Here is a 21,001-nt window from a genome sequence, read left to right as displayed (position 1 = left end):
CCCCTGGCTCACCGGGAGCTCCCAGCGATGGCCCCGCAGCCCTCACCACCAGCACCCACCAACAGCAAGAATCCCTGCAGGCAGGCACTTGGTCCATCCCATAAGCAAGGCAGGAAGAGCCCTGTTTCCTTCTTACTCCAGATCTAACAGGAAAGCATTAAAAAAAAAAAAAAAAAAAGGACAGAAGTGACATCAAAGCTGCGACACCAACACAATGTATAGGATGTTCACTAGATTGCAGCCTCGTGCATAGCCAGCTGGTTTATCAGCAAGAGGAAAGGAATGGTTAGATAACATGCAGCTCCTAACGCTCTCGTTCACAGCAGGCAGGAAACCTTCACAATAAGGCAGAACGTTCCCAGTCAGAGAGCTGTGCTGGGGGAGCAGAAGTGCCCACAGGCAGAGGTTGACACACACAGCACACGTTTTGCCACCAGGTATTTATCTGCATGGCAGTGAACTGAAAAGCAAAACTGAAGAAGAGATTGAGAGCAAAATTTCTGTTCTAGCTTAAATGCTTGCGCCTCCATCTGCACGAAGCACAGTGCTGAGTAACTCAGCTTGTGCTCCCCAGCACTGCAATTTCCCCCCAGCTGCTGTTGGATGCACCGGCTCAGTGCTGCACAACAGCCACCGTGAGTTGTCCTGGAACACTGCACCAAAATGGTGAGGTTACCCAATGCTGACCCTTAACTCTGCTCCAGGAACACTTTGCCCTCAGCCACTCCATGCGAATCCTCTAATAGCTAACAAAATAAAAGTGAGAAAAAGGCATGACGTGACATCCCATGACATCCCAACCCAGCGTTCCAGCACTCTGAAATCCTGCAATCCCAGTAAACATCCAAATTCCAGCTTTTTTTTTTTTTTAAATCTCCCCAAAAGCAAAAAAAAAAAAGTCCCACTGTTACAGAGCTCCCCAGCTCCCTCCCCAGCAGCAGTGCTAAATGCCTTAGCAAGCAGCGTTTGTTAGCGACATAAATACGAGTGGTTTATACATACTAATTTGGACTGGTTTTCTTTGAACAGCAGAAGCATTGTGCTGGCCCAAGAGTCAGGCAGAAGTCAGTAAATTCAAAAAGATTCATAACTAGCTGTAAAACTCACATCCTTTTGCTTCTAAACCCATACAAAAAGAAAAAGAAAAGAAAGAAAAGAAAAGGTCGGTCGTATATTCTGCGCAGAGCAATCGCATCTGTTGATGCTACCCAGGAACTGGATGACTTCTACAGAACACTGTGTCTTCCACTGATATCCTGGCTTGAAAAAGCACTTGTCCTAACATATCCTGATGAAAGAAGGCCTTTCAGGAGGGGAAAAAAACAGCTGAAGCTCGTCTAATCACTTCCCTCCTACAGACTGGTGCGAGCTGTTTGTTTCCTCCCCATGCTCACAGAGCAATGCAGGGCAGGACGAGGTGAAAAGCACTGCACTGATGCTTACTTTCCATATTGCCCAGTGCCTTCCTGATCTTTACATTTAAAGCCCTGTAATAGAATGTCTGTGTGGCAAAGGCATCGCAGTCAGATCGGGACACTTCCTCGCTTACGGTGCGGCCATGTGCTGGTGTGCTGCTGAACAAGAACCTCTTTCAGGTGGTTTGCAATTCCTCTGTCAGGGACTGCCTGTAACCAAATTCAATGAGGACTGATTTCTTACCGATCCCTGGTTAACTCCTTCACCACAGTAACACCAGTCCCCCCAGAGGAAGAAGCAGCTTTCTGTTCCTTTTTTGCCCTGCCCCATTGGCACGCACAGCACAACCCACCGATTTGCTGGATGCCCTCCCAGAAATCCCAATCAGCATCACTGCTTTCCAGCAGCCCCTTTTGGCTCTCAAAGAAACACTGAGCCCAGGGATTTTGCTGTGGCATGGGATCTGGGCGCTCCAGAAGGGCTGCAGAGCATCTCCTTATCAAATGATCTCAGTGGAGCACATCAGCCCCTTAAGAGGGGTAAAACCTACACTTACAGGCACCTGGGAGCTCCGAGTGTCAGCAGAAGGATGCTGACAGAACAGCTGCACTTCTTTGCTGGCCATAAACCAGAGGTCCTGCTGTGCCTGGAGCTCTGCAAGGAGAGGATGGTTCTTGACTACAGCACCTCTTTGCTCTGTCTGCTGGCTCCATACTGCTCAGCTTTAAAAGGAAATATTTCTTCCCCTTTGGGAAAGCTCCAGAAGAACGTGGCTGTAACGCACATCAATTACACTTCAAGTTGCTTCAGAACACAATAGGCAGTGGCTCATAATCATTTCAAAACACCGTTCCCCAAGTCTGCAAAGGCAAACAAGCAGTGCGCAGTCATCCTCCATCCTCAGCAGTGCCCACACTGTGTGCCCTGCAGGGTGCTGTGCTCCAGCAAAGCTCTGCAATGGAGCCTTGCTAGGCACAGGGCCATGCCATGCTCTCCTGTCACTAGATGTTTGTCAAATTAAGTCTCTTAATTTCTCCCTTGTTAACAGAATGACACACACAAGTGGCATGAGGGCAGAGGAAGGCATCAGTCCATTGGGGCTGAGCTGGAGCTCTCTGGGGACAAAAGCTGCTTCCAGGCTTCAGCAGCCACACTGAAATAACACCAGCTACACCGCAAAGGAGCACATCAAACAGAAAGGAAACTCTGGGAAGAGAAAGAGCAGGAAAAATCCCAACCCCACCACAGCAAAGGTTGTCCTACAACAAAGCAGAGATCTGTGACACGTTGATGAACTGACCTGAGATGGGAACTGCAGGCATCTAACCACCTCCTGACGTGCACTGCTGAGGCAGCTGCCTATAGGGTAACTAGGGAAAATGTTTGCTTTCTCAAATAGTATTTTATTACCCAAAAATGTGAGGCAGGAAGGTTCTTTCCATATTTGTGGCTACATTAGGGTGTGACTCTGATGGGTTATAAGAAGCCATCACTCTAAGCTGAAGACATGGAGTTGACCAAATATCAGACAAGGCGCTCCAAGATGAACCCAAAACATCAGAACCAAAAACATCAGCTGCAAATCACAGCACAGCCCGGAGCTCATCCCCATCATCCCTACAGAGCCAGCGTATCCCGCATCCATCCCATCCAAGGAATGGTAAGGAAAGCAGAAGACTCAGCAGGGCTCGTGTTTTTAGGGCTGTGGAGACACAAGGAGTCTGAGCATGCATTGTTTGGCTGAAGGCGTGGGCCACATTCACAGCACAAGAATGCTGAGAAGGGCTGGAGACACTGCAGGCCATTCACAGCACCAGATACTAACTCTCCTCCAGCACAAAGAGGAAAAAGAAAAACGAAATCAATCTTGGAGCCCACAAAAGCTGATTTCCTAAGATAACTAGATTGCTTCCAGCCACTCCTGCTCACTCCATGCAGCCTTCAGTCCTGCTCTGTGAAGACAGTGGGGACAGGAGGGGACGTGGCAGCTCCATCCCCACTCCATGGCTTTGTGCTACTCCTGCCCAGCTCCGTCCCAGCACCATAGTGGCACGGAGCAAGACCCAGATAACAGCTGGAGCCCTGCCTGAGAGAGGTGCAGGAAGAGGGAAGTGAACACAACTCCCCATTTCAGCAGAGACTTGCGCAAAATAAGTTAGCAGAACAGCTCCCAATGGCCTGGGGAGAGAAAATTTTAGGAATCCCTGGTACGTGACGGTGAAAGGCCAAATAAAACAGAGATTGTTTCACAAGGAAAAAAAAAGATGAAATCCTTTTTGCACATCCATTAATTGCAGAGCTCGGAAAGGCACGGGGCTGAGCGCAGCATCCCCAGCTATGCAACATGCTCTGAGCAAACTTCGAATGGCAGCAGGCATTTCTGAGATTCCCACTGGAAAATGAGGTCACTGTTGTCACAGCCGTAGGGCCAAACCCCCACAGACCTCAACCCATCCAGCAGCTGCTTATTCCCCAAACGCTGGCTCCCTTCCCTTGCAATGACAAGTCCCAAAGCCCCGTGCTGTCCCACCCGTTCTTTTCTGTTCTTTTTCCTTACAGTTCTGTTCTTCTTCCCATGCTAAAGCCATAGCTCTTCCAACCTAAGCCACTCTACGATATGATTCTACGAGGGCAGTGAGGCCTTCTTCCAATCCAAGCCACTCCATGATATGGTATGAGCCCTCCAGGAGCAGCTCCTGCCCAATCCCCATCCCATTCCCCAGGTGAGCTGGTGGAAATGGCCCCATCCTCCTACATACCTCCCCGTCAGCTTATGGGCTGAAAACAACACGCTGTGTCATTAAGTCACCCCAGTTCAACCACTGGCAGCGTTTCCCAGAGACAAGGAACAAGTGGGAACTTTCCAGCCACACTGATGGAAAAGAAAAGGAAGGTGAAGAATGCTTCCATGGCTGGAGAACGCAGACCCCAAGCAAAGGTCAGCCAGGACACAGCCAGCAGCATGGGAAGCAGCAGTGGCACAGCAACCCACAAAACAGCTCCGCTGCTGCGTTTCAGAATGACTCCAAAAAAGGCAGCACAGACCAAGGAGTACTTGACACATTGGTAACGTGTCAAAAGGAAATAAAATAAATCTTGATGGATCACGCAGGGCAAAAGAAGGGCAGGAAAAGTTCTAACCCAACACAGGCACCCCCTCTAGCGTTTGCTGCAGGCTGCCTTTACCCACTGAAGTCCAGGGACTGGGGTGAGCAGCACGGTTTTGGCAGGGAAAGATGAGTGCACAGGGGCTGAGTGCAGCCCTCAGGCCTTCCATCTGCCCTCTTCATGGGGCAGAGAGGCAAAGCAAGCTCTGCAGAGGGGTCCCTTCTGATCCCACTCACAAGCACACGATGTGCTTTGCACTGTGAACCATTCATTTGAGGCTGCACTTATGCCTGCCATACTTTGCTTTTCAGAGTGCCATTAGAGAGCTTCCACATCACAGATCTGAGCACTGTGTGAACGTTGATGAAATAAAAACCTTTGTGCTTTTCACTGAAAGTGAAGCCATACCTCTAAAGGTGTCCTGTCCATTTCACATCCTCCACAACCTCCCAAGGGCATTTGTCAGGCTGGCAACAGCCCCGTTTGTATGAGAAATCCCTGACTTGCAGATCTTGGCAGCTGATTATCAAAGATTAAGGTATTTAAAAAAATCAGGAGGCATTTGAAACCAAAATATTTTTCTGACCCGGCTCTTAGTGCCTAAACAAACAGTAACCACATTGGCCTTTACAGGAAAAAAAAAAAGCATTCAGCACGCAGTCGGTTCCTTTGATAACAGGGCCAGAGGGTTTTTGCCAAACTGCTGAGGTTCTGGGGGGAGGAAAAAGAAAAAGGGAAAAAGATTTTTATATAATTTCTAAATCTTCTGATCACGGCATCTCCAAACCAGCAGCCTCCTGCTGTCCAAGCAAACTCATCCTGCTGCTCAGCATCGAGCCTGCAGTAGTTTCCTGGAAAGGCCAAATCCCAAAGAAGTGGGAGAGAAGTGCAAGCTTCCCCAGCTCGCCCTGATATCCCCACAAACCACTGCAGCATGGTGAGGCCCAACGATATCCCCACGGGCTCACATGGCCACACCTCAAGCCAGAAGCACCAGCAGGTCACCAGCCTGTCACTTTGCTGCTCCATTGTACAGAACAGGGCAGGATGCTGCAGCCCAGCCAGGATGTGATTCAGCGTCCTGTTTTGAACAGTGCACAAAGCCAGGAGCTTCTGCCCCAAGACCTCCCCTCAAACAACTGCCACGCAGCTGCTCCAGCCCCAGGTACTCCCAGCACCAAAGCACAGCTGCTCAGCTCCACGCCGTGCTGCCACACACAGAAATCCCTGCAGGAGTTAAAGGTTAAAGCATTAATAAAAAATGGTTGTGCATTAAAATCCAAGATACAACAAAGCACAATAAGATCCTCCCAGTGCAACACGTGGCTCAGAGTTTCCCTAACCAAAGCAGCTACAGCACCAGGCAGAAGCCTGCTTCATTACAATGAATTTAACCTAATGAGCTCCTCCTAATGAGGCCGTTGGTGGATGCCAGCAGGACCATGCTCTGCAAGGAGCCTGCCTGTGGTGATCCTCCTCTTGCTGGGCTGCAAAGGATTGGGGTTGGGACTCATAAACCTGTAGGCTCCACCTAATTTCCCACTGAAACTGAGCTAATGCACACTCCTGTGTGCTTGACGTAACCTCACCTTGGTTGAGATTTCTCAAGACCACGTGGGTGCTCTGCAGGAGAAAAAAGAATCAAGGCACAGCATCCCATGGCTGGGCAGCATTTGGGAAGGAGGATTGCAGCAGATGATGCAAAGAAGGAGCGGAGGCTGCTGGAACGCCTTTGGGAGGATTCCTAAGCACAGTAATGTCTCTAAAAATGCAGATAGTGAAACCTTTGGAGGAAAAGCTGAACATATTCCTTCTCTCTTTTTTAGGGTAAAAGCTTTTTCAGGGAGAAAACAGAAAGAAAGGCATTTTAGAATGACACAAACCATACAGGAACTCAGAGCAAAGAGAAGTAAAAGACACAGCCAGTTCTAAATCTGGGACACAGACCACCTCCTCCAAGAGTCAGAGAGAAAGTCTGATAGCTCACATCACCACATCCAAATGCACAGCCCAGAATGAAAATCCTCAAGTTTTTTGGACAGAATGAAAAGCCTCTGTTCGTGTGGAAGAAAAAGCTATGTCATAACTGAGCACATCCATTCTGTATCCATGAAATCCAGTCTGAGCTGGCAGCAGGTTGGACTCTTGTTTCCAACAACTCTTCCTTCTACCTATCAGGGCCTCTGAGGTCTGCAAAGCTGTGTGCTGGAATGCTGACCCCTGTGCTCAGGGCAGATGTGACAAAGCACAGCTGACACCCAAGACTCCAGCAAGGCTGCTCCAGGATTTAAAATCCACCAAAACCATCCCAGCCCACTCCTAGGCTTATTTCAGAGGTCCTGTTCTCTGCTGCTGCAGAAGCAGCATGATGAAGTTGAGCAATTCTGCCACCCCATGGGCACCGGGTAAAGTTTCAGGGAACTGATCCAGAGCAGCTCTAGCAGGAGGGGTGGGATTCATCCAACCCCTGCACAGAGGATGTGTCATCTATCACCAAAACTGCGTCTGCATCAGTGCCACAGATTTCCCACATGTCCTCAGTGCTGTTCCCCTGAGCATAGCAAAGGCTCAGCACCAGAGCCGACCCATTCTCCAGGTCTGTTTCACAACCTGGTTACCAGATTCTTAACCTGAAAACTGTATAGGAAAGAGCAGCCCAAGAGGCTGAAGGATAGGGGAAGCTGTTGGGATCTCAGTTTAAAATCACTTTTCAATGACGTGCAGAAAAGCATTTGGATTTTAAGCTCAGCCCCATGCTGTCCATCCCCACAGGATCACTCTGGTCAAAGATGGATGCACACCTCTGGCTTGCAAAGTGGTCAGTCAAAGGTGGCCCTCAAATTCAGCCACTTCCCAGCCATCCCTCTGTGCTTTGCCATCAAGCTGACTTGTAATGTGAAGGAATAAAGTTGTATTTCTTCATTTGGTACAAATATCATTCACACAAGCAAAATATCAGCCTGCTATTTGTAGACTGTTACTATTCAAAACAACACAGAAGAAAGCACAAGGAGCATAAGGATGTGCTCATGATGGCAGTGGGTTCCTGCTTAAGTTCTTGTGTAATGAGGCCATAATCAACCTGGGAACAAAACCAGGAATCTTGAATTTTGCTTTAACATCAGTTGCACCCATGTCACATCACCTCCTACCTTCCTCTCTGAGTTCCCTTGCTGGATAATCACAGTTGTGCTCTAACATCCACACACTGCACAACCCTGCTGGGTGTCACAGGATCCAACCCCAGCCAGCTCTGTCCTCATTGCAGCCAATCCACCAGCCTGCAGTAGAAAGCTGCCACCACAGTCCAGGTTTTACATCACTGCTGCAACACATCTCAAACCACACAATGGAATGGAAAGAACAAGAGCAGACTCAAAGCAGCAGCATTTGTGGCTTTGCTTTTCTCTCAAGTAGGAAGTTGTAACGAGAAGCACAAGCACTGTTGTGTTTTTACATTTTGCCTCTCAGATGGTGGTTGACAGGTTAGAAGGTTATCTACAGCAGTTGGTTTTAGAGTGAGCAACCCAGGTCATTACTCAGAGCCCCACCAGGTTGGTGTCCCACCAAACTACCTGTGTTGTTACTGCTCTCGTGTCTGCACAGTGTCACCAAGGGAAGCCTTGTCCTTTTCCAGCAGGGCATCTCAGCCTTCCCCTCCTCCTATAAGCAAAATCAGTACAATCCCCAGAACCCAGGAAGCAAAATTCCCTTATGGGATGGCTCTACATCCAGGAAAGCTCAGAGCTCTGCTCCCTTCCCTTCTCTACTCAGAGCTCCAGAGCAGCTGCAAAGAGAACTGCTGAGATAACAGCTAAGTGTTGTGACCAGAATTGATGAGCAATTTTCCAGTTTCTTCCCATCAGGAACAAAACAAACTCCCTCTTATGCTTTCAGTTCATTAAGCCCTTGCCTCAAACCCAAGCAGATAAGGTGAAGGCCATCTCCAGTGCAGAGCTCCCACAGGACTGGCCATGAAAGGGGAACGAGAAGCCAGAACTTTGGGTGGAACTGGGACTCCAATGCATGGCACACAATTAACAACCACAAAAACAATGCTTACAGCCAAACAGCTCTGCTTACCTCACATTTAATTTGCGCTCCTCATCACTGCCAGCCTCCAGCTGAGGGGAGAAAAGGAGACAGAGAAAGTTACACGCTGGTTGTTTCCATAGGACTAAAAGAATACATTCTTTAAAACCATCCCAACAACAGTGGGTGGTTGCACCCCATGTTTTTGCAGTGCTGGGGATAAAGGAGACACTCTGGCAATACATGCCTGCTGACAAAGGGGCTCATGGGGGCTTTAAGGCTATTAGGCCCTAATCCTGCAAGCTGGTCCTGCAGCGTGCACCACTCTGAAGCACAGCAACCTGTTCTGTGCACACAGGAGTGCTGGGAAGGGCTGGGTCTGTTTCCACCTCCCCACCAGCTCACAGACCAAATTCCGCATTAAAGGAAAACAGAGTTTTGGTTAATTGCATCCAGAGCTGACTGGAAGAAAAAAGCTCAAAGATCTCTCCTTTGCTTTGCTTCTGCATGACCAGAATGAGGGCCAGCAGCATCCCTCTGAAGGGCTGGCTGTGCTGGAGATCCAGGATCTTGTGGATTGTGTTCCAACAGGGAAACTTCTGCTCAGACCTGCAGCACACAGGACACCAGAGCCTGGAAAACTCAGAGCATGCTCTCCTGCGTCTGTGTCTCCCCATTAGCACCAGCAATGTTTTCTTATTTATTAACACTGCTTAAAACCCACATCAAACAGGGTCCTGGGAAGGGTTAGTTGTTTTCAGGTGGTTTCTCACAACTCAAAATCAAGCAAGTAGTTTCACGCCACACATTTAAGCTTAAAATTTCAAGAGTGTGCACATAGGGACCAGGTTGTTCTGCATCCTCCTCCTATTATGACTCAGGGATCAGAGTCTGCAACCTGCAAGAACCACACGACCACTCAGTCTGGGTACTGAAGTACAGCCACGGGGAGTAGAAAGAGGCACAGATCCCATCTCAAACAACCACAATGGACGACAATCTGGAGGAAAGCATACCAGCTCTATTTTTAGTTTGTTTACATGGCGTGGCCAGAGGCAGAGCCAGAGGCAGCCGCAGTGCTCACAGCACCCTGAGCCCCTTGCCCACGGCCCTGAGAGAGCTGCAGGGTCCAGTGAGGTCACTGCTGTGTTTGTTTGGGTCAGTCACGTAGCAACAGGATGGAGAGCAACGTTTTTTAAACAAGCAGGACTGCAAAATCCCAGATGAGGTTCAGCAGCAGAGCTGGGCCTGGAGCTGCTCTGAGCTCAGCTTTTGCAGCCACTGACTTGGTTTCAAGTCTACTTTCCTTGCTGCAGGAAAGAAACAATGGAAGAGAGAAGCAGCCCACAAAACAAGCACAGCATCTATCCACATTCTAAGGCATTACCCACAAGGGGTATGGAATGAGCAAGTGGGGCCAGAACACACACCGTGACGCCACCACTGCTCTGATGGATCGCCCCTATGGATTTATGGCGTGTTACAACAGCGAGTCTCGTGAAGGCAGCAGCATCCATTTCCTACATTCCTTCAGGCTGAGGAGTTAAGAGAGGCTGCAGCAGCTTACTCACAATTAGCAAGAACATTTGGTCATCATTTTCCATTTTAAAAAGATCTATCTTCTGCTAATTAATCATCATACGCTAAAAACCCTGCGAATCCATCCCTGGGAGAAGGGGGAGAAATGAGGCACTTTTGGGGGGGATTTTCCTTTGAAATCTGCTACCAGGCTGAATTCTGACGGTTTGTAGCTCTGCAGGGCTGCATGCCAGGAGGGAACATTCACATGGGAGAGGGGACTCCTCCAAGGGCCACCAAGGCACAGCCAGGAAGCAAGCTTGGTGAAAAACTGGGGGCTGCATGGTTACCCCACCAAGAAACCACTAGTGGGCAGTGAGCTGCATGGCACGAAACCTAACCCAGGTGTGCATGGGCAGGGAGTGAGCAGCGCACCTGGACCTTTCCTCCCAGTTAAACCCAGCCCAATTGCACCAGCTGCACCTGGTGGTGGCCATCTGCAGAGACGGGATGGTTGGCAGGTTTTCATAGAATCATAAATGCCAGAAAAGGCCTCTGAGACCGCCAAGTCCAGGCCCAACCCACCCCTGCCAGGCCCTCTAACCGTGACCCTCAGTGCAACATCTCCATGTTCCTTTAGCAGCTCCAGGGACAGTGACACCACCATGTCCCTGAGCAGCCCGTGCCACTGCATCACCGCTCTTTTGGATAATTTTCTCCCAGTATCCATCCTGACCCTCCCCTGGTGCAAACTGAGGCCACCACCTCTCATCCTACTGCTGTTACCTGCGAGTAGAGGCCGACCCCTCCCCACAACCTGCTGTTAGGAGTTGTAGGTAGCCATAAGCTCTCCTCCCCTGAGCCTCTTCTCCTTCAGACCACAGTGCTTTGTCCCGTTCCGCGGCTCTGAGCAGCAGGATCCATGCCAGAACCCAACACGCTCCTTCTGCAGGGCACAAGCACCATCCCCACATCCCTCAGCCAGGGCAGGGCTGCTCCGGGCCCCAACCACCGCACGGAGCTCATCGCCGCACAGCTAAACGGGGGCCAGCGGGCCCTGACAGGTGACAAATAGGATTGCGCACCTGCGGGGCCAAGGGCAGGGAGGAGAAGGATGGGAGGCGGGGGAAGAAACAGCTTTTTGGGGTCACCAAAGAGAAAGACGGGAGAAGGGGAGCGGTGGGGTGCAGCAGGCGGCAGCGGGAGAAGCGGAGCCAGCAGAGCGAACCGCCGCTCGGCGGGGCCGGGTGCATCCCAGGGACGGCTGGGCCCCGCGGAGGCCTCGTCCGAGGCCCACCCCACCCCTCCCCGCCTCACCTCGCTGGTGCTGGCCGAGGAGGCGGCGCTGGGGGTCGGCGAGCGCTGCAGCGTGACCAGCGCCATGGCGAGGGGGGGCGGACCGCGGCGACGAGGGCCCAGCTACAACGGCGGCTGCGGGGCTCCGGCCGCCTTCATCCCGCCTGGCGGCTGCGCAGCACCGGGCCCCGCCGGCGGCCGCCGCGCTGCGGGGAGGAGCGAAGGCTGAGGGGCGGGGAGAGGGCCCGACAGGGCGGGGCCGAGCAGGCCGGGAGCGAGAGAGGCCTGGGGCCGGGCGGGGCCTAGCGGGGGTAGGCCGCGGGCAGGGCGGGGCCTAGCGGGCTCGGAGGGGGGCAGGCCTGAGCTGGGCGGGGCCTAGCAGGCCCGGTGGGGCCTAGCGGGAAGGAGTTGAGGGCGGGGCTGGGGGGTTCAGGGCCTTTGAGGGATGGAGTTGCTGGGTGCTCGGGGGATGGAGGAGCTGTGCGACAGGGACGGGCTGAGAGATTATGGGTGCGGCCCGCGGGAGGGAAGGCTCTGCAGTGCTTCTCTTTGTGGGGATTGTAGTGGTGGGAGAAGGAGAACAGCTGTAGCCTAGCAGAGGTGGGTTTAGGTGAGATGCGAGGAGGAAAATCTTCAGTGTGGGGCTGCGGAGATCATTCTGAGAAGCTGTGGGTGCTCTGTCCGTGGGGGTGCCCGAGGCCAGGCTGGGTCTGCCTGGTGTTGTTCAGTCTGGGTGAACTCGTTGCTCCCTGCGGCTCCCTGAAGGGACAGTATAGCAAGGGGGGGGTCCCTGCTCCCAGCTAACAGCGATAGGACGTGAGGTGATGGCCTCACGTTGCACCAGGGGAAGATCAGGCTGGGTATTAGGGACAATTCCTTCTCAGAAGGAGCAGTGATGCAGTGGCACAGCTGCCCAGGGAGGTGGTGGGGTCACCGTCCCCAGAGGTGTTCAAGGGATGTGGAGATGTGGCACTGAGCGATGTGGTCAGTGGGCATGGAGGGGGTGGGTTGGGGTTGCACTTGGTGATCTTAGTGGTCTTTTCCAAACCTTAATGATTCTGTGATTCTGTGCAAAGTGTTCCATGGCAGAGAGTAGACCTGAATGAGTTTTAAGGCCCCTTTCCAACTCAAACCATTCCATGGTTCCTTGATTCAATGAAAAACCAGTTGGCTGCTGCATCTACATGCCCCGGCCATCCTGAGGAGGTGCCATGGGGATGAAAGGGCATCCATAGAGCATCTGCAGAGCCTCCATTTCCAGGTACAGCATCAAGGAACCGTACTAGAACCAGGCTGAAGAAAGTGTGAAGGGTCAGCAATGCCAAAAGCAAGAAGCAGGCAAGTAATAGGTAATTAGTTTAAGAGGCTTTGCTGATTACATGTAAAGCTTTTAATAATTTAGGCCTATGAATATCTCTTTTTCCCCTTTTTTTCAGCAATGCCTGCCTGTCGCCACCTTTCCCCTGCCTCCTGTGGGACTATATTTCTGCTGCTGGGGACTCTGACATGGACCACTGTGACCCTATGGGCTTCCAGAGGATGGACCATGGGGCACCAGAAACTCCACCTCCCAGGTCAAAAGCAAAGACTTTGACCCCATTGCCCAGCACAGGGTGCAGCTGCAAGCTCTGGACACTCAGACCTTGGACTGTGAGGCTCCAAACAAGCTACGCTGCACCAGGGGCTCTGCTGAAGCCTCCAAAACCTATAGAGGCTGCCTGGAGAATTCTGCAGGTAGGTCAGTGGAAGGTTGTGTTTCTGTTATTTATTGACCAGCTGAAGGCTCACGGGGCAGATGGATGCCTCCTCAGGGCTGCATTTGGCAGAGGTAGCCCTGATTTTGCTGGCTCTGACCTGTGAGTGGCAGCAGATGGGAAGCAGCATGGCCCTGTCCTGCTGCCCATTGTCTCTGACTCATCCTGCAGCCCAAGCAGATGTCAGTCCTGCTGTGAGCTGAGCAGTGTCACAGGGGTGCTGTGCTTCACCTTATCCAAATAGAACTGGTGTCAAATTAATAATCTTGCCCCAGACCAGGTCTGGCATGCTTCTGGCAGCCTAGTGCCCACGGCTGTACCCAATGCTTTGAAACATGAATGAGATAATCCTAGTAGTCTTTTCCAATCTTAATGATTCTGTAAAATGTGGAGGTGTAATACTTAGGGATATGGTTGCAATTGGTGAGCTTAGAAGTCTTTTCCAACGTTAATGATTCTATGATGACTTCAAGATGATCTTGCTGGAGGCCAACCCCAGGTCCATGGGCAGAGCCAGAGCTGTTGGCAAGAGCTCAAGGGCTGCAAGCAATGCTTGAAAAGTTTTCCTGCCACGATGGCACACTGCAAACCTACATTCATGATTTCAGTGCCTGCACAGAGCACAGAGTTGAAGAGCACTTTGGAGACTCTGTGGGGAAAACGTTTGCATGTGAAGTGCCCTTCCCAGCTCAGCCCCTGTGCAATCCTCCTGTGCTCTAGCAGCCAAACTGGCATTGTTTCCATACCAGGAAGCCCCATGCCACCCTGGCCCCAGTGCCTTCTTCCAGGCCTTTTTCTCACCATGCAGAGCCTGGAGCCATGCGCATCGCTGTCATCGGGGCTGGAGTGATCGGCCTGTCCACCGCCCTGTGCATCCATGACCGCTTCCATGCACTGGTGCCCCAGCTGCAGCTGGAGGTCTATGCCGACCGCTTCACGCCTCACACCACCAGCGATGGGGCTGCAGGCCTGTGGCAGCCCTACCTGAGCGACCACGGCAACCTGCAGGAGACGTGAGTTGGGGGGATCTTCCATGGTCCCTTTCAACCCAAGCCATTCTGTGATAACTGTGCGGATTAGGGGCTGAGCTGTTGGAGAGGAGCTCTGCGGAGAGTGACCTGGGTGTCCTGGTTGATCATGAGCCAGAAGTGTGTCTTCGTGGCTAAGAAGGCCAATGGTACCCTGGGCTGCATTACTAAGAGCACGGGTGGCAGGGTGAGGGAAGTTCTCCCCTCTGCTCTGTCCTGGGGAAGCCATATCTGGAGCACTGGGCCCATTGCTGAGCTTCCTGTCTGTCTTGAGCTGGGGAGCCACTGGAGAGAGTCCACTGGAGGGCTGCAAAGATGGCCTGGAGTGTCTTCTGATGGGGTTTTTCCACACAGGCTGTGGAACAAGGAGACCTTTGAGCACCTCTTGGGGTACCTCAGCTCACCAGAAGCAAAGGAAATGGGACTGTTCCTGATTTCTGGATATAACCTGTTTAAGCAGCCTGTACCGGTAAGGAGCAGGGCACAGGGGAGGCAGGAAGGGCTCCAGCTCTGGGCAGTGTGCAGGTTTGAGTTTCTGGGCTGGAGCTGGGCAGCAGGGACGTCTCTGTCACTCCTGCCCCTGCAGTACCACAATTGATTACTGTCATTTGAGTGACATCAGTCCTTCTCCCCTTGCAGGATCCATCTTGGAAGAACATTGTCCTTGGCTTCAGGAACTTGACACCGAAAGAGCTTGAACTCTTTCCTGGCTACAGGTACTCTCAGGCCCTTTTTCTGAGAGTTTCTGGGCTCCATCACAGTTACTTCCCTTAAAAGTAGTACAGATCACCTCAAAAAAGAAGTGGTAACAATGCATGAAAACCATTTCAGCTTCCTCTCTCATTTCACTGCATCCCATTGAACTTGAGAAGAAAATAGCTATGCAGTAAATGGGGAAAAAATAAAGCCCTGGCTCTGCCCGTGCATGAGGCAACCACCCTTGGGCAGCTGTTGTGGTCTTTACTACTTTCTATCTTCATGTCTTTCAGCTATGGCTGGTTCAACACGGCGCTGATGCTGGAGTGCAGGAGCTATTTGCCCTGGCTGACCAACAGGTGAGTACTAAGCCCTGCTGCTGCTCTTCCCTGGTTGACCTGGAGGGCTCAGCAGGGCTTTTGGCCATTAGGGAAATGAGCTAATAATGGCTGGAGAGTATTTAAGAACTGCTGAGAAGACCATGGATGTTTATTACAAGGAGCAACAAGCCACACTTACCCTGTGCATCAATTACAGGCATTAATTTGAATGGTACATTGGCTTTTATGTGCTGGTAAGAGATGAACTTGCTCTTCCAGGCTGGCGCAGAGAGGCGTGAAGTTCTTCCACAGGAAGGTCGAGTCCTTTGAGGAGGTGAGCTGGGATGTGGGGAGCACGAGGCTGGAATTTCTGCTGCAGAAGGTTCAGTGAGGCCATCCACCCCAAAGCACTACGCTTCAGCAGAGCTTAGGGCTGGTGGGGAGCCAGGATGCAGTGAGGAATCAGCAGTGCAGCTTTGCCTTAAGCTGCAAACACTTTCTTTGCCTGTACACTTGGGAGCTGTGCTGAGGAAGCTATGCCTTGGGACTGGCCCTTCTATTCAATATCAGAGTGCTGGACCAAATGTGTGGTTTGGTGTTGATGCAGGAGTCTCGTGCTCGCTGGGGTAGCATCACTGCCTGCATGCTGCACACTGCACCACTTCTGTCTCTTGGCAGATGTTTTCCCAGGGAATTGATGTTGTCATAAATTGCACTGGGATCCGTGCTGGGGAACTGCAGCCAGACCCAGCTCTGCAGCCTGCCCGTGGGCAAGTCATCAAGGTGAGGCTGCAACCTGCTCCATATGCATCCCGTATCCTGCCTGTCACCCACTGTCACCCTCCTGCTTTCTTCCCCCAGGTCCTGGCCCCATGGGTGAAGCACTTCATTATCACTCATGACATGGAGTCAGGGATCTACAGCTCACCCTACGTCATCCCGGGGTAGGTAGCAGTGATCCTGGAGCTAGCAATGATGTGCACTCAGAGCAACCCCCAGCACTGCTCCCTGTTGACATCTGCACACAAGCTCTGCCTTCCCTGCCCGTCTTTTACTGTGGAGCAGAGCTCAAGGAGCAGCAGTGCCAGGCAGAGCCCAGCTGCCAGCACTTCTCCAGCATCTGCTTCCCTCTGGCTGCTTTCTTAGAGATGCTGGGATCTGTCTCAGAGGGCAGCAGATGCATGTACCCAGGGAGCTAAGCAGCAGGGTAAATAAATCCATGTCTGCTGTGCATCCCTCCTGTGTCCCCCTGAGAGCAGCCATCCACTGCACTTTGGCAACGGAGAGGTTTTTTAAGCCATAACCTGAATGCTGCATGTCTGGCACTTCCATTGTGCTAATATCTCAGGATTAGGCAAGAAGCCCTGATGTAAATAGGAACTTTGAATGCTCACAGCTCCCAAGTGAAGTGCTCCAACTGATCTCTTATCACAGTCCCAACCCCACAGAAATTCCTCTCTCCATGTGTTTATTTTTGCTAGCTGTTCCATAGCTGGGTATAGGCTGGCTATGAGGGGAGCAGAAAACGGTGGGAATCTGAGCTCCTTGCCAGGAGCATTCCATTCCCTCACCCTGTTGATAGCAGATGAAATCAGCCCTTTTCTTTGCCAAGGCCTTTCGGGTGCTGATAGTGTTTAATGAACAACTTTCCCATGAGCAGACACTCAGGCAGACTTTCCTGCCTGCTTGGCTCCCGAGGGTGCCTCAGGCAGGAGCATGCTGCGGGCACGGCAGGACCCACACTGAGTGCCTCCATCTGGTGGCACCAGGACCATTTACTGCCCTTTGCTCTTGGTACAGGAGTGAGTTCACAGTTTTGGGAGGCATCTACCAGCAAGGCAACTGGAACGAAGAGAACAGTGCTCAGGACCACAAGTCCATCTGGGAGAGGTGCTGCAGGCTGCTGCCCACGCTTCAGGTGAGTGACCCCAGCCCAGCACCAAACCCCAAAATCAGCAGCACATGGTGACTGCCTTCAACAAACCCTGAGAGCTGGAGGGTTTTCTGTGCACCCCCTCATTGCTTGCACCTTCCCGGTGTGGTTGCTGGGAGGATTTTGGCTTCTGTGAGTCAGAGCAATGCTGGGCTGATGGGATTCTGGTTTCAGAAAGCAGAGATTGTGCAGGAGTGGAGTGGCCTGAGACCAGCACGTCCCAGCGTCCGCCTGGAGCGGGAGAGCATTGGCCATGGGCGTTCGAGGACAGAGGTACTGTGCTCATTAACTGTGGTGCTAATTGGGTGCTGATGGCTACAAACTTGGCTGCTGCTCTGCAGCCCACTGCCAGCGCTCAGCTGTCCTCGCTCCATCTCCCCTCTCCTAATGGCAAATCTTCAATTCAGTTTCAGAGATCAGAGATAAGTGTCAAAAACATTGTGATGGATTTTATGGGGAGAGCATTCCTGCCAAAGGAAAACTTGTAATTGGAGCTTTGTGCTCCACGGACAGAGAAAAATTCTGAGGCACCAAGCCCTGCCTATTTCTCTTTTAAGAGAAAGGAGTTGGGAATGGCACCAGCTGCTGTGTGCCACTGTCCTTGTGGCAGACAGAGATGGTGTTGTGCTTGAGGCTATTCAGCATAACACCATCCATGTAGGATCCCATCACTCCTCAGCTCTTCAGCCTGAAGCTCATCTGCCGTCCTACAAAGGGAACTGTGGTTTGGGTATGTGCCTCTGTGCAGCTCTGAAGAAAAGATTAGAGCTCCAAAGGGGATGTGACTGCAAAATGTAATTAAGTGTAATGAAAATAGATTCAATTTTTAGCTGGAAAGCTTTGGAAAGAGCTCAGTGTATTTAGGCAAACGTGGTTCGAAGTGAGGCTGCGTTTGAATTGCTGTTTGGATCATTCTGTTCCTTTATCAGCATGTCATATCTGTGCAGCTTTGGCACAGGAGCGGTGCAGCCATCGATCCCAGCAGCAAGTCGGGCTCCAGCCGAAGCAAAGCCATTTACCTTGTCAGGAGCAAACCCTGCATGCTCTGAGGAGCAGGGTGGTGAGCTGCTGCAGTCTGACTCCCTCTATCCCCAGCAGGTCATACACAACTACGGCCACGGTGGCTTTGGGATCACCATCCACTGGGGCTGTGCCATGGCCGCAGCCCGGCTGCTCGGGAACATCCTGCAAGAGAAGCAGCAGCCCCAGTCCCGCCTGTGAGTTGCCTTCTCAGCTGGGATTATTGTGATAGCAGTAGCTTAGAAATCACAGCAAAAAGATCCAAGCAACACTGGTGCACGTGGGCTGTTGACACTCCTGCTGGCTTTGCTGATGCTTCCTCCTGTCTTGTTTTCGGGTTGCTGCCAGTTCTGCTGCTGCCATTTGCCAGACGGCCGAATTTCCTCCATCGTGGCCTCGCGCAACCTACCCAAAGGAAGTGCTTTAAAACATGGACTAATTATCTGTGACAAAGTGCACTTCTGTCTCAGGGATCAGACTGCAAAGGGCAGGTGGAGTTCAGTTGAAGCCTTGGCACTCCTGCAGTTTATCTGCACGCTGAGACAGGATCTGAAAGCGAGCTGGTGCCGTGCGAGGTCTCCACTGGCTGCTCAGACACCCGGCATGTAATTGGATTTGCAAGCTGCCCCCAAGAGGCAAAAGCTCCTTAGTAGGAAGAAGCTCCTGGGGAAGTGACAATGGCCTCACAAGCACGTGCTCCACTTGCAATTGCTTTTCTTACGCTCATGCCAGGACAAAGCACGGGTCTGCGGCACCTGGTTAGTGTATCTGGCAGCAGACAGCAGTGGTTACCTAAAATGGCTTTCCAAATGATGGTTTTAGTAACAAAAGCAACATGTTCCAGCCCTGTGTACTTGCCAATTCCTATATATAGCACAGTGCATATGCCAAATAGCTGTTCTTGTCCCTAAAACTCCCACGGGCACTTTGGTTTCTCATTTCCCTCTGCTGTGAAACGTGGCTGGAAGAAGCCTTGGGGCTGTGCTGATCAGAGGAGGCAGGGACACCTCCCAGGAGGGTGACTCTTCTTGGAGAGAGGAGCCAGAGGTGGTCAGTGTCACTTCCAAGGGCCCCAGGCCTGGTTCTAGAGATGAGCTTTGGCCTCTTGTTCTGTGCCACGTGCCTTTCCTGCTGTAAAGATTTCACAAACAGAAAGGTGCTGTGAGGTCAGAAAGCATCAGCCTCAGATCCAAAGTGCCATACTGGTAAATGAGAGCTGCTGCAGTGCAGCCAGGTTTGTCTCACCTCCTGGGGAGCTGGATTCAACAATCTCATGGCCCCTGCACCCTGTCCAAGGACCTGTTGTGATGCTTACCCAAGAGTGAGCGCTCAGTGCTGCAGGAAACAATCCACACACACAAGACCTGCTGCCCCAGACATGTATGAGCCTTGTCTCTGTTTCCGAAGTGCTGTGGAGGTCACTGTGCCAGCACAGCCCCAGGAGACCTCCCCATGACATGGTTCTCTACTGAACTCTGTGACTGTTCACACTGTGAACTTAGCAAGTTTTACACACTGTGAGCAGTGGGAACAACCTGAGCAGCTTTGCTGAGCACGAGCTCAGTGTTTGCCATTGTACAAACGCAGCAGTAGTTCTCACCATAAGGGCCAGGATTTCTCAGAAGTGCTGCTCTGTCCCCTCTCTTATTTCTCCACCTTTTGCATCCTTGATGCTTGCCCGTGCTGTGACACCTGCAGCACCATTGTGTGGAAATAGGAGCTCCTGTCATGTCCAGTCTGTCTGCCAAAGGGTTTCCCACTTCATCTGGCAGCTCACCTGATGTACTGCAGTCACATTCAGAGGGTTGTCATGCAGAAAAGAACAGTGAAAAGAAAATACCTAGAGAAAATTTACTATTGATGGATGCTAAACCTAATTGCCTGTAGTAGTGCTGGAGTAGGAGCTGTATGGTGAAGTGGCATCCGCTTGAGTTCACTTATTCCAAATAGATGAGATATGAAGGACTGTATTCTCCTCACGTTTGTGCTGGTGTAACTCCAAGCGAAGAAGCAAGCTGGCAAAAAGCAGTTGATTCTTCTGATCTCAGAGCCTGTAGGAACAGCTGCCCTGCATGGGTCAGGATGACAAACGCAGCTGTACGTGGCCTCTTAGAAAACAAACAGAAATGACTGGGTTTTATTTGCAATTTCTATGTTGCTTATTTTCTAAAAGGCTACAATTTAATGTGTGTGCACAATAAAGATCATAGCCAACTACCTTGTGTGATGCTTTTTGTAACAGTACCATGACTTCAAATTTGATTTGACAGCAACACTCCAGCAGATCACCATTCCTTCTCCCAGTGTTTAATGCTACGTGTTTCCTGGATGTTTCCTCCTGCAGAAGGAACAGCTGTCATTTCACTTTCTGAGTAGACAAACAAAGCTGAAATAGTGCAGTGTGAAGCTGTTTGGGTGTCTGCACGTGGCTGCCCATAGCCCTCAGACCGCTAAGAGCTCACAGAACTGTGTGGGGTTCTGCCATTGGGCTCAGCTGGGCTCTGCTTGGAGAGCAGAGCTACAGGAGCAGTATTTTGCACTGCTGGAAGCAGTGGAACACCATGGGGTAGAAGAATCATGGAGAGTTAAGTTCATTTTTTGTGGCAACGGTAAGAGAACCAGGAGGGAGCCTGGACAGCTACTGCAAATGTGTTCTTAACAAGCAAAAAATGCCCTCTCCAGAAGCAGAGTCAGCACAATTCAGGAACTCACAGCGATGGCCTGTGACACAAAACAAACCTGGAAACGCACCAAGGATCAGTAAAGTTATCCTCTGTGAGCCAGCGGCAGCTCTGGCATTTTGGAAAGCAGAATGAGCTTCAGGAATGGCTGAAGATGCCAAAAATTCACGGAAGACACAGAACAAATACTCTCCCAAGT

The 21,001-nt window shown here is 51.4% G+C and overlaps 2 protein-coding genes across 5 annotated transcripts in view; one reads left to right on the top strand and one right to left on the bottom strand.

Moving 5' to 3' along the window:
• SSH1 (slingshot protein phosphatase 1) overlaps nt 1–11,457 on the bottom strand; it is a 28,751-nt gene extending 17,294 nt beyond the window's left edge. Inside the window, exons 1-2 of one of the 3 annotated variants that reach the window (XM_042829131.1) lie at nt 11,392–11,457; nt 8,608–8,648 (exon numbers count right to left, since the gene is read on the bottom strand). In XM_042829131.1, coding sequence (XP_042685065.1) covers nt 8,608–8,648; nt 11,392–11,457 — 107 coding nt within the window. Of the gene's footprint in view, nt 1; nt 90–1,002; nt 1,684–8,607; nt 8,649–11,391 lie in introns of those variants that run through there. The other 2 variants (XM_042829132.1, XM_042829134.1) reach the window with 2 other exon arrangements.
• Nucleotides 11,458–12,394: 937 nt separating this feature from the next.
• Nucleotides 12,395–20,338, top strand: DAO (D-amino acid oxidase). Of its 2 annotated transcripts, none has more exons than XM_042829224.1 (12): nt 12,395–12,719; nt 12,807–13,104; nt 13,933–14,137; nt 14,507–14,621; nt 14,792–14,868; nt 15,142–15,207; nt 15,448–15,502; nt 15,847–15,951; nt 16,030–16,112; nt 16,969–17,086; nt 17,276–17,374; nt 18,049–18,193. In XM_042829224.1, the coding sequence occupies exons 3-12, from the start codon at nt 13,944–13,946 to the stop codon at nt 18,148–18,150; spliced, it is 1,014 nt and encodes a 337-aa protein (XP_042685158.1). In that variant the 5' UTR covers nt 12,395–12,719; nt 12,807–13,104; nt 13,933–13,943; the 3' UTR covers nt 18,151–18,193. The 2 variants fall into 2 exon arrangements, with proteins under 2 accessions (XP_042685158.1, XP_042685157.1); XM_042829223.1 differs by lacking the exon at nt 18,049–18,193 and adding an exon at nt 18,200–20,338 and having other exon boundaries at nt 12,397–12,719.
• Nucleotides 20,339–21,001: the final 663 nt, after the last annotated feature.

The sequence above is a fragment of the Centrocercus urophasianus genome, unplaced genomic scaffold, assembly GCF_019232065.1.
Source record: "Centrocercus urophasianus isolate 14NV4802_14NV808 unplaced genomic scaffold, USGS_Curo_1.0 seq_30, whole genome shotgun sequence".
Taxonomy (NCBI): domain Eukaryota; kingdom Metazoa; phylum Chordata; class Aves; order Galliformes; family Phasianidae; genus Centrocercus; species Centrocercus urophasianus.
Note: the sequence above shows the minus strand (reverse complement) of the source record. Positions and strands in the feature narration are given on the sequence as shown.

What these genes read in the sequence shown, in the direction of transcription:
- DAO (XM_042829223.1), top strand. Translation starts at nt 13,944, where the DNA reads ATGCGCATCGCTGTCATCGGGGCTGGAGTGATCGGCCTGTCCACCGCC. An exon ending in CACGGCAACCTGCAGGAGAC is followed by an intron (nt 14,138 to 14,506) that starts GTGAGTTGGGGG and finishes TTTTCCACACAG; the next exon opens with GCTGTGGAACAAGGAGACCT. An exon ending in TGTTTAAGCAGCCTGTACCG is followed by an intron (nt 14,622 to 14,791) that starts GTAAGGAGCAGG and finishes CTCCCCTTGCAG; the next exon opens with GATCCATCTTGGAAGAACAT.